Source organism: Prionailurus bengalensis, chromosome C2 (genome assembly GCF_016509475.1).
Source record: "Prionailurus bengalensis isolate Pbe53 chromosome C2, Fcat_Pben_1.1_paternal_pri, whole genome shotgun sequence".
Lineage (NCBI taxonomy): Eukaryota > Metazoa > Chordata > Mammalia > Carnivora > Felidae > Prionailurus > Prionailurus bengalensis.
Window position 1 is genome coordinate 3,885,093 of NC_057350.1, and position 12,419 is coordinate 3,897,511.

The following is a 12,419-nucleotide window of genomic DNA, read 5'->3' on the forward strand; positions in this document are numbered from 1 at the left end:
GCCCTTCTCTTACTCCCTCATCTTTCTTCCTAAGCCTTGATCAGCATTCGGACCCCGGCTCACATCCCGCATCCAAAGCCCAGAAGTTCTTGTGCAGGAAAATATGGAGAGGCAAGGAGGGCCATCCAAGTAGGGAAGAAAAGCAACAAAAAAGGAAAATCGACTAGGATTACATTTAGCTGCAAACGGGAGAGAAAGCCAAATAGCAGTGACAAAGAACATGGAAGTTTATGTCTTTCTGGCACAAAACTTGGAGGTCGGAGACCTGGCCTGGCCTTGCTGCCTTGCTCTAAGGTGTCCTTGGAAATGGGGCTCCTTCCAGCTCCTGTCTCCATGGCCCTCCCCTGGGGTCTGAGAAGGGGGATGATGAAGAAAGGGGAAAACAATGGCCTGAGCCCCTGGGGAGCTGGCACTTGACCTCCATTTGCATTTCATTGGCCAGAACTTACTCATAGGGCCACACTCAACAGCCAGGTTCACTGGGAATTATGGTTTTCATTCCCGGCAGCCAGCTAAAAATGGGGTGGGTTGGGTTGGGGGTGGGCGTGGGGTTCTATTAGGATGAAGGGGCGAACAGATATTAGGGGACAGCTAGCCATCTCTGTCTTCGTACCCAAAGCACGCCATTTCCCCCAACCAATTTTTTTTTTTTTTGAAAAAACAATGAAATCAATCTCAAAGGAAATAAAATATCTTCCTGGAAAAATGATGGCAGCCTTTGAAATGACATGGAATGTAATTGGCTTGTGGAAGTTTTATACCAAGAGAGAAGGTGATGTCACTTTTTTATTTTTGCATCTTCCGAGTTAGCCAAGCCCAGAATAAACAGCTTAGGCATCACCTGAGTTCCTGCGGCCCAACAACCCATTCGGTGTGTTTATCCAACATAAACATATGGCTCGAAATACTGCTTTATCTAAGGGTGTGCTGACATCCTGAGGCCCCAGCCTTTTCTTCTGCAATGTGGGTATGACAATGGCCCCTTCCTCCCGGCCACACTCTGTAGGTGATGGACTCAATGCAACCCGGGGAAGTCGCTCTCAGCGGCCAGCAGCTGTTATGTCCCCTGATCCCGAGTCTGCTGCGGAACATCCCAGGTGCTCTGGCTCCCGGGGGGGGGGGCGGAGTTGTGGCTCCCACGCTGGTGAGATGGGACTCAGGACTGTCTAAACCAAGTCACCAACTAACCTTCAGACCGGACGAGGGGTCCCCAGGATGTCTGATGTATGGTGGATGCCTCGCTGCTTCTCGGGGACTTGACGTCATTGCAATTCTGTTGTGTTGAAAGAAAAGAAACTTCGAGTTAGTCGAGCAGAACTACTGAGTTCGGAGACAAGTCCTGACCATCGGGGTGGTACCCTGATCCGTACATTCTATCTGGCTGGAGACAGCAAGTCGAGGGTGGGTGAGCTCAGACAGGGGAGGGACCTGGGGGCCTGGACCGCCTGGATCACAGGAGCAATCGAGGTTCAAGAGAGCAGCCCACTGGGCCTCCAAGCCCTGGCCCCTCGGCCCCTCAGGCCCTCTGTCAGTGCTGAGTCATGTTGGCGTTCTCCATGGCCGTGGCCAGCTGCAGCCACCTGCTCCTTTCAATGCCTCTGCCTTGCAGGAAGGTTCAGGGACACGGTGGAACCTTCTTAGAATACACCTGCTATGGGCTGCATTCTATCCCTCTAAAAGATGTTGACCCCCTAGCCCCTGGTACCTGTGCATGTGACCTTATTTGGAAATAGAGTCTTTGCAGATGAGGAGAAGGTGAGGTCATTAGGGTGGGTACCTAGTCCAACATGACTGTGTCCTTGGGAAAAGGGGATGTTGGACACAGACACAGACATACAGAGGGAAGATATGAACACACAGGGAAAAGCCGAGTCTGCACCCCAAGGGGAGAGCCTGGAATGACTCTCCCTCGCGGCCTGAGGGGGAGCCAGCCCTGCCCCAAGGCTGATCTTGGGCTCCCCGCCTCCAGGCTGTGAGAGAATGCACTCCTGATGTCTCAGCTGCAGCTGCAGCCACAGAAAAGCAGTCAATGCCTCTCCTAGGAAAGCTGGGAAAGGAAGGCGTGAAGCCATATTATCAAGAATCTGAGAACCGGCCCCTCCTTACAGAGGTGGTTGTGGCTATTAATACTCTTAGTATGTCTGAGGGGCTCTTGGAGCCTGGTGCAGGGTCATGCACACCCCTAGCTGGCAGTCATCCGGGGGTCTGTGTCCCTTTCAACCCTTTTTTCTGGAAGATCTACTGTGTGTGAAAAAGTGACATCAACAAAATTGATGTTCCTTGGGTTTCTTCTCCTATGCGTGTCCCGTGGATCCTCGGAGGCTGGTGACCTGGGGGCGGGGAGGGGGACTGTAGGGGTTCTGTGAGCAGCACAGAAACAAGCCCATTGCCCAGAGATGAGGCAAACACACAGCCCCTGAACCCAAGGCCAGCAGAGTTCTCTATACTGTCCTGGGAGCAGACCGCATGTGACAGTGAGCTCACATCCTTGTCTGTGGTGTGAACAAGGGCTCTCAAAACTCAGGACTGCAAAACATATTTCACATTCAAAGGTCTACGGAAATGGGAATGTAAAATTATTCATTATCCCAAATTCATGCACATGAAAATTTAAAAAAAAAACCCTCTTATTAAATATCACAGTGGCTAGGATTCAGTAGTGTTCCCTCAATGTTACTAAAAATAATACTGAATTAAAGCAAAGTTTTTACACCTGAATATGGATTAAGGCACCTGGAGGAGAAGCACCACTGCATCATGGCCAGGAATGGATGGGATGGGATGGGATGGAATAGGGATGGGATGGGATGGGATGGGATGGGATGGGATGGGATGGGATGGAATAGGGATGGGATGGGGATGGGATGGGATGGGGATGGGATAGGATGGGATGGGATGGGATGGGATGGAATAGGGATGGGATGGGGGATGGGATGGGATGGGGATGGGATGGGATGGGATGGGATGGGATGGAATAGGGATGGGATGGAGGATGGGATGGGATGGGGATGGGATGGGATGGGATGGGATGGGATGGGATGGGATGGAATAGGGATGGGATGGGGGATGGGATGGGGAGGGGATGGGATGGGATGGATGGAATAGGGATGGGATGGGGGGATGGGATGGGATGGGATGGGATGGGATGGGATAGGATGGGATGGGATGGGATGGAATAGGGATGGGATGGGATGGGGGATGGGATGGGATGGGATGGGATGGGATGGGATGGGATAGGAATGGAAATGGGATAGGAATGGGAATGGGATGGGATGGCCAACATGTGGTATGACATCTGGAAGGATGTAGCTTAGCCAGCTAGCTGCAGAGTCCTCCGTCCGTGGGCTGACTGCCATCCACACCTCATTTCACACCTTATGCAGAGTCTGCTCCCAGAGGTTGGGCCCCAGAGCCGCCCAAAGCCTGGGCTTCGGATAACAGAGTGGCCCTCCTCAGGGTGATCAGGGGCACAAGTCAGACACAAGGTTAGAGAAGTCAAACACCTACTATTTTGCACGTGCTTCCAGGGGAGTCCATGCAAATACGAAGCCTGCAGTGCAGGTAGACGATGGAGTTGTTGATGAAGGAGAAGATTTTCAGCTTAAACTGGGCCTTGCTGGAGTCCCCGTTCTTGATCACGTTCGTGTGTGTGTTGGGGATGGGGCAGCTGGGAAGGAAGGAACGTGGCTCATTAGTGAGGAGCCGGCCTCCCATCCCCGTCCCAGATGGGCTTCCCGGCAGAGCCTCTGACTGCACACACCATGTCTGCCATCACCCATGGGAGGCGAGGACCGCCACCCTCCGGTCCCCCAGGGACGCGGCCCCCATATCCGTGCGTGTCTGGGAGGCGGCCCACACCCGACACCTGCCTGTTGTTGATGAAGCCAAACATGACCGGGTCCCTGGCGTTGCTGGATGGTGTCGCCCAGCACTCGGTCAGGACCACCTTGAGGTTGCTCTTCTGTTTATAGAGCCCCACCTCGATCTTGACATCATCACTGGCAGACACACTATAATTTCGAGGTATAGGGGAGTCCCCAATAAACAACCGCATCTCGGTGACAAAACTGCCAGCACCGTGGAGGTCCTCGATGATGGTATAGACCCTGCAAGAGTGAGTGGTTTCAGGAGGTGCGCTCCTGTGACCCCACCGTTCCCATTGCTCCCCAAAAAGCAACTCCAAAGAAGTATGGAAATAAAGGAAGACCGCCCAGATGAGAACAGGCAAGGCTACCGATTCCGAGCTGGCTGGAGCCGTGTGTCGCCCCCCAACTTGAGTTTGGAGGAGACTCAAGGACAGACAGGGGAGGGGCATCCTCAGAGAGGGAAAGGGAGGCCCCAGGCGCCCCAGGCGTGTCATGGGGAAGCCGTCGGTGGGCTCACCAGGACTGGAGTGTCCTATGGGATTGGCGAGGGTACGTATCTGGCTTTCTTTGGTTGGTCTTAAGTTGGAAGTTAGGACAAGTATTAGGGGCGCTGGGGGTTACGAACCAAGTCCTGGCCACTGTCTGTTTCTATATTCAGTCTCACAAAACGATCCCCAAGTGACTAAAATCCTAAAGGAACCCAAAGCTGGGGCACCTGGATGGCTCAGTCGGTTGGGCGTCCGACTTCGGCTCAGGTCATGACCTCACAGTCCATGAGTCCGAGCCCCGTGTCGGGCTCTGTGCTGACAGCTCAGAGCCTGGAGCCTGCTTTGGATGCTGTGTCTCCCTCTCTCTCTCTGACCCTTCCCTGCTCACACTCTGTCTCTGTCTCTCAAAAAGAAATAAACATTTTTAAAAAATCCTAAAGAAACCCAAAGTAAGGGCGCTAGAGTGGACAGTGAGCTGGAGAGGGGTGGGGAGAGACCTCTCCACTCACCCCCATTCTGGGGTGTAGCCTGACGATGTCAGGAGGTCGTTCTGGAAGGCACAGTGGATGGGGCTCAGGATCTTCAGATGGTGGATGATGCCCTCAGGGGACAGGTCGTTCCTCAGGGTGGTCCTCACCACCGTATTCGTCACGTTCTGAACACAAACAGGGTGTCAGTGCGCTCCTGGACCCCAGCAGGCCCCCCAACACGACTGCAGACTGGTGGCTCGGGAGTGCTGGGGGAGGGGTGGTTCCTCTCTAACGCTTGTCCCCAAAACAAGAAAACCCGACAATCTCTTCCTAACATCAAATGCCAAAGAGAGCGTGACGTCCCGACCCCTGGTTTAGCCTGCGTCCTATGCCCATGTTCCTCACTGGAAGAGAACCAGAGACAAGCCAGGTCAGCCGATACCCCAAATAATAGATCGGATTCCTCCCCAAATAACCCCCAAGCACGTTTCTGAAAATGAGGGCACGATGTGTTCCCTGAAGAAATGGAGCTAAAATCAATGGGTTAAAGTCTGCAGGAGACCACCAGCATCCTCTCCGGGGGCCATCACGTGGGGGTGGGGGTGGGGGGACGACCGGGAGCCCAGGGGCCAGAGGACCAGGTCCAGAGAGTGAACGTCATCGTGTCGGGGACTCCGGGAGTGTGAGCACACTCTCCACCCGACGCCCCAGGGAAAACGCTGACCGGGTTCGTGCCCGGGGAAGGGAAGCCCGAGGACTAAGCATGAAGACTAGTGGCTTGTCTTTTGAAGTTTGGCAGGACAGACCCTCCAGACGGCAGCGCGCTAGTGCATGGAGATGCACCTTCCCTGGCGCATGAGAGTTCCAGGATTTCTCCAGTGCCCAAAACAGAGCCAGAGCATCTGAGTCGGGCAGATCTTTCTGGGAAAACCACCATCGTTGTACTGAAGCCGAACCAAGTCTTCCTTTGGCAGGACGCCCCAAGTTACATTTGTCCCCAGCACTTTGCTGGCTCGTGGCTTGGAGTTTGATCGGCACGGTGGTGGGCTCTCCAAGATCGGCAGCCCCGCACGGACACCTCCTACGTCGTCACCAGCACAGGGCCCGGCGCCAGCCAAGGACAGCTGCGGGTTGTTCGTGGTTGATGCGGAGGGGCGGGTGCCGTCCGGCTTCCGCTAAAGTCACCGGCCTTCACTGTTTAGAAGTAGCCAAGAGACAAGGACATCTGTGTGAAACAGACAAGCCGGACCATCCACGTTGGGGGAGCAAGGGGTGGGGCTTAAAGTTATGCTGATGAGGACGTGATGAGCGTCCATGGGAGCACACACCCACCCAGCGTGGGCAGCGGGGCAGAGCCCCTGTGAGCCGCACAACAGGGCATCGGGCCACAGTAAGGCTTCCAGGGCAGCGTGGGCCGAAAATAGAAATTCAGAGCCTAGCAGCACTAATGGCACCCATGCATCCGACGGAGACACGGAATCCAGCGGCCAACCGGGGAAGTGGCTGTTTTCAGATGGTCCTGGGCTGAAAGTCACCGCAGGGAAGATGTTTTGAATGTTCTTTTGCTTCTCCAGCCCCTACATCGACTTCTTACCTGCTGCTTTATAAGAAACTACAGCATGTGTAATTTCACGTATGAAACACGGTAGGGCAGACACCGGTAAGCTGACTGCAGCAAAGGGTCGTTAGCTTTTATGTTGGAAGCTACTGGAAATGACTGGTCTCTCTGGGTTTTTATATAAATGGTGAAATTAGAGTTCTTGAAAACCACCCTGATTCTTGGAGTTCACCTTCCTTAGTAGAGACTAGTGATGCTTCTGCTTGTCTCTCTCTTTTTTTAAAACGTTTATTTATTTTTGAGACAGAGAGAGACAGAGCATGAACGGGGGAGGGTCAGAGAGAGGGAGACACAGAATCGGAAACAGGCTCCAGGCTCTGAGCTGTCAGCCCAGAGCCCGACGCGGGGCTCGAACTCACGGACCGCGAGATCGTGACCTGAGCCGAAGTCGGACGCTCAACCGACTGAGCCACCCAGGCGCCCCTGCTTCTGCTTCTGAGAACAAACCTGCCTCAGTTCTTGACTGAAGTATCCAAAATGGAAGCATTGAAACACTTTTCGTTAACACCCGTCTCCGGGTGTGCTCGCATCTCTATCTCTGTATTGTGGAGAATTTATCTACATGATGCCTGTGGGCCCTGTGGCTTTTTCCAGTTAAGAAGCAGAAACTCTTTCAGTACGTGAAGTGTTGTAACGGACGCAACATCAAGTCTCTGAAGGACTGTGCTCCAGGCGCCCAGTCCAGAGTGTCTGCTCCCAATGGCATACATAAGGTGCCTTTGAAAATTACTTTGTGGGGCACCTGGGTGGCTCAGTCAAGTCATGATCTCACAGTTCCCGGGTTTGAGCCCTGCACTGGGCTCTGCACTGACAGTGTGGAGCCTGCTTGGGATTCTCTCCCTCTGTGTCCCTCCCCTACACTCTCTCTGTGTCTCAAAATAAATAAATAGGGGCTCCTGAGTGGCTGAGTCAGTTAAGCAGCATTTGACTTCGGCTCAGCTCATGATCTCAAGGTCCATGAGGTCAAGCCCCAGGTCAGGCTCTGTGCTGACAGCTCAGAGCCTGGAGCCTGCTTCAGATCTTATGTCTCCCTCTCTCCCTACCCCTTGCCTGCTCATACTCTGTCTCTCTCTCTCTCAAAAAGGAACATTAGGGGCGCCTGGGTGGCGCAGTCGGTTAAGCATCCGACTTCAGCCAGGTCACGGTCTCGCGGTCTGTGAGTTCGAGCCCCGCGTCGGGCTCTGGGCTGATGGCTCAGAGCCTGGAGCCTGTTTCCGATTCTGTGTCTCCCTCTCTCTCTGCCCCTCCCCCGTTCATGCTCTGTCTCTCTCTGTCCCAAAAATAAATAAACGTTGAAAAAAAAAAAAAAAGGAACATTAAAAAAATAATAAATACATAAAATAAATAAACTTAACAAAATCGCTTTGAAAAGAGCCACAGACAACCTGGACAGCCCCCTGCTGTCTCTACAAGAACTTTAGAAGTGTTTATGAAGATGATTCTGGACGCTGCTGAATCTTCTGGGGTGTAGATCAATTCATGTCTCTTCAGGGCCCTCTCTGTATGATCTGTATACAGTGCATCAAACTTAGCAGGGAGGCCTTAAATTCAACTTCTTCCAAAAACCCAGGAGCTCAATAAAGTTTAAACTTCCTGGGGTGCCCGGGGGGCTCAGTTAAGCATCCAACTTCGGCTCAGGTCATGATCTCACGGTTCACGAGTTCAGGCCCTGCATCGGGCTCTGTGCTGACACCTCAGAGCCTGGAGCCTGCTTGGGATTCTGTTTCTCCCTCTCTCTCTGTCCCTCCCTTGCTCGTGCTCTGTCTCTGTCTCTCTGTCTCTCTGTCTCTCTCTCTCCCTCTCAAAATAAACATTAAAAAAATTGTTTGAACACAGGCTTGAATTCTTAAACTGCTTAACCAAAACCAGGAGGCAGACGGCTAACTGTACATACTCCATTGTACTCGTATAAGTAAGTCCTCGAGGAAATTTTAGCTGTCGACAAAGTCAAGAAACATCAAGAACTTTTGTGGCTTCCAGGGCTGGGATGATTATCAGAGATGATTCCCCTCTGCTCTGAACGGTCCGAGCCCTACTGAGTGGACCGGCTGTAGCAGGTGCCTGGCCGGCTCAGAACAGGGCAGGCGGAGAGTCCGCGCAGCCCCGCCCCCGGGGCCCCGCCCATCGGCAGGAGACTCCGCCCCAACAGCCTGCCTGGCTGCGCTGACCGTGTTACTTTCGGCGGCATCGTTCCCTCCTGTTCTGCAAGACTGCGGTGCGCGAACTTGGGCCCGAGACCCTGAGGGCGGCTGTGCCCTTGCCCACCCTCCAGCCTGTGCCCACAGACTCTGGGGCTCAGGCGCCAAGGAGCTGCTACCCCGTCTCCGTGTCGGGTACCTCCACGCGACCGTCGGGGATCCTTGAGAAGTAAAGCCCCACGGTTATGTTTAGGCTGTGCTGGCGGAGGGCTGGAGGGGGGCCGACAAAGGCTCTGCGGTCCCCGGAATGTCCTGGTTGCTCCTTCAACCCAGAGGGGGTCTGAGGACCCCCAGGGAGGGTGGACGCACAAGCAGGCTTAGCGTGCAGGGGCGCTGCTCTGCCTGGGCTCCCACACAGCCACGTGCCCGCTGACCCCACAGCTGCCCGGCCCCCACGGGTCCACACTGACCCCGCAGCCCCAGCACCTGGTCCACCAAGTGTCCACGACGACCCTGCAGCTGCCCGGCCCCCACAGGTCTAAGTGCTCACTGACCCCACAGCCGCCCGGCCACCTAACACATCCACGCTGACCCCGCAGCCCCAGCGCCTGGCCCCGGGCAGGCCCACACCTCACCGCCGTCTCCACCCGTGCCCCATCTCTCCTCTGGCCCAGACTCTCCCCTGAGAAGTCTCCCGCCGTCTCCCTCACCAGCCTCTGGAGCCCCTGCCTCCCTCCCCGGGGACAGCTCCCGGACCCACTGTCCACATCGGTGCCTCCTGCCCAGCAGGATATTGCCTGCTGGTATCGCCTCCCCGGGCCTGTGGCCCTCGGCCCCATGAACAAGCTCAGCCCTTACAAGTGCCCGGGGCCCAGGTGCCCCCACTGGGGAGCAAGGCCCAGGCTCCAGCCAGAAGCATCTGAGGGCCTCTGCCTTTCTTGTACCCCTGAAGGCCCCTGGAAAGGCAGAGTCACGGACGCTGTAGGGCTGGTCCCCGGAGGCAGGGCAGCCTTGACCTTGACCCCCCCATCGACCTTGCCGAACCTCCCAGTCCCATTGGTTAAACTGGGGGGGGGAGGTGCAGCAGACCAGAGAGGCTCACATGGGCCCAGAGTGGCCTCCAGCTGGGCGGCCCCACCCCCTGACCGGGAGCCTCTTTGTGCCGGTAGAGGGGCGACCCTGCGGCCGTAAAAGACTGCGGTCAAGACGAATCCCGGTAGGACCACGGTCCCTCTGGCCGGGTCGTTCTGATCACACCAGGCCACCTGCCCGGTGTGCACACTCACGCCGACACGCACATCCACACATTCACGATCACACCTACACACACACACGTGTTCTCACACACTGGCACACCTGGACGCTCACGTTGACACACGTAGCTTTCCTGCCTTTTCCGTCTCCCACCGGCTCTCCATCTGCCATGCTTCAGCATCACTGGGAGCAGCCTTCAAACCCTGAAGCCCACCCCAGGCCCTTTGCACCAGAATCTCACAGGGCGAGAGCCCAAAAGTCCCTCCTGATTCCAGGGCACAGTCTGGTCCCCGGTGAAGACTTGCCCTGTCCCCCTTTGTTGGGTGCCCCCGCTTAGAGTCAGAGACCTTGGGGTGCACAGCCTTCCCTGGTCCCGCCCCCGTATGGTGCTAACGCTCGCTGCCCCGGCCCCCACACGCAGCCCCCCGCCCCACCCTGGCCGCCCAGCCCTTACACTTTGCACGACGGTCCCACACTCGCTCCACCCGGCCACCAGGAGCACGTGCGTGCTGTTGTGGTCGCTCACGTTACAGGATGGGTGTCCCAGGTACAGGGAGGACTCGGGGATAGACTCCTGCTGCAGGAAGCGCCTCTGGACGGCGATGGCCACCTTCTCAATGTCACAGAGCACCCTGACCGCCTCGGTCAGGTTCAGTCGCGGGGGCAGGCCCTGGGGACCCGGGCCGGCACCTGGTGCCATGGCAGCCACGGTTCCCGTCGGGGTGGGGGCCTGCTCGGGGCCAGCGGCCAGAGGGGGGCCGGGAGCCTGGGTTGTGTTTCCGGGAGAGTCACCTGCAAGGCACAAGGAGGTGGAACCAAGGCGGCTCTGCGTTCAGGGCCCGCACGGAGGGACAGACAGGGACGGCAGCGGACACGTGGACCCCGCGTCCCGGCCGCAGCCCCACACAGGCCCCTGCTGCGTGTTGGATGTTTGTAAAGATATTCAGGGTTGTCCGGGGGCTCCCTCCCGGGCCCGCCACCCTGGCACCTGCCTTCTCTTATCCCGAGGTGGGGCTCACCCACTGCTCTGCCCCCTCACCGAGGTCCCTCATCTCCAACATGCAGCCCAAACCCCGGCTCGTGGCGTTCATGCCTTCTCGACCGGCCTCACCCGCCTCTTGGCAGCCGGCGTCCCACCCTCTCCCACCACCTCCCTGCAGGGGCCCGTGCCGCAGCTAACCGTACCCCTAAGCCCGCCCCACTGCAGCCCTCGCTGCCCGGTGCTGTGCTGCTGTCCTTTCAGACTGGCTCTAAGACACCTCTTCCGGGAAGCCCTCCCTGACCGCACTCGTGGGGCTACAGGAACTCAGTCCCCGTGAGCCCCCCGCTTCTACCTCCAGCAGAGCACATCCTGTCTCCGGTGACAAGTGTTTACTCGCATGAACGTCTGTCTTGCACCACTTGACCACGGATCCCTGGCTGGCAGGGGTCACCTCAGCGTCAGCGCTGAATCTCCTGAGGCCCCATTTAACGGGAAAAGTAGCGGGGGGGGGGGGGGGAGGGCCCCAGGAGAGGCACTTCTCCCGTGCTGCTTATCACACGGGCTGCGTGCTCTGTGTGGTCGTCGTTTAGAACCCGAGAGAACGTGGCGGGCCTCACTGTAAGGAACGGATTTTCCCATCACGGGCACTTGGGAGATGCGAGGCTGGAGACGCATGGAGAATGGGAAGGGACACATACACGCGTGTGCACACAGACGCACACGTTAGAAAACTCGTCCAGGACGGAAAAACCCGCCGACCTCGTTGGGAAAAGAGACGCTTTGCCGACGAAAGTCCTTCAAAGAACAGATTACCCGACAGTATCTCAGGAGAAGGGATTGTGAGACTCTCACCGTCACAGGATCTTCCCGAAAATTCCACTGGGAGGCGGGGGGCTCCTCCTGGGCAGCTGCAGGTGTAGGAGCCCAGGGTGTTGTGGCACGACGCGCCCGGCTCACAGTCGTGCTCCTGGCTGTCACATTCGTCGTAATCTGCACGACATCAGAAGCAAGACAGACACTGTCACGGGGCTCGAGGGCCGCGGGCGAGGGGCGCTTCTGTGCCCGCTGTTACACACGCCTTGTGGGGGGACGGGCATCTCGGCCAGCAGAGCTGAAAATCACTGAGTGACACCGTAGGTGGACGGTTCTGGGGGGCTCGGGGGACAGGGCGGCACCCACTTCTCAGCCAGGATGGGGACACGAGCTGGTGTCAGGACGTCTGCTGGGGCTGCTCCAGAAGGAGGGGTCCTGGTCCCAGGGCTGAGAGGGGCCGCAGAGACAGGACCACAGGCCCCCGGCCCCTCGTCTCGGGCCCAGGCGTGCCCACAGCGAGCCATCCCCGGGGAAGGCACTCAGCCCACTGGCTTGCTCCGGTCTCTACGCTCCGTCACTCAGTTTGTTCACAGCGACACGGGTTTACTGCAGAAAATGGGTACAATCCGCACCTGAGGCCACCTCCCACATACAACAGAGTTCTCACGGTGACCTATGTCCTTGGGCCCTTTAAAACACAGACTGCGACGCAGCTCGGGCCGTGCTTTACATCTACGTGGGAGTCCCGCTTCCTTCCCCAACCTTTATTTCAGGAACGTTTTCTGTCTCA

The 12,419-nt window shown here is 56.9% G+C and overlaps 1 protein-coding gene across 1 annotated transcript in view; it reads right to left on the bottom strand.

Annotated features, from left to right (window-relative positions):
- The window catches only part of UMODL1 (uromodulin like 1), a 65,670-nt gene that overhangs the window by 9,518 nt on the left and 43,733 nt on the right, over positions 1–12,419 (bottom strand). The window contains exons 15-20 of the mRNA XM_043595966.1: positions 11,669–11,806; positions 10,289–10,626; positions 4,864–5,009; positions 3,870–4,106; positions 3,508–3,667; positions 1,189–1,273 (exon numbers count right to left, since the gene is read on the bottom strand). Of these exons, the coding sequence (XP_043451901.1) occupies positions 1,189–1,273; positions 3,508–3,667; positions 3,870–4,106; positions 4,864–5,009; positions 10,289–10,626; positions 11,669–11,806 (1,104 nt within the window). The remainder of the gene's footprint in view (positions 1–1,188; positions 1,274–3,507; positions 3,668–3,869; positions 4,107–4,863; positions 5,010–10,288; positions 10,627–11,668; positions 11,807–12,419) is intronic.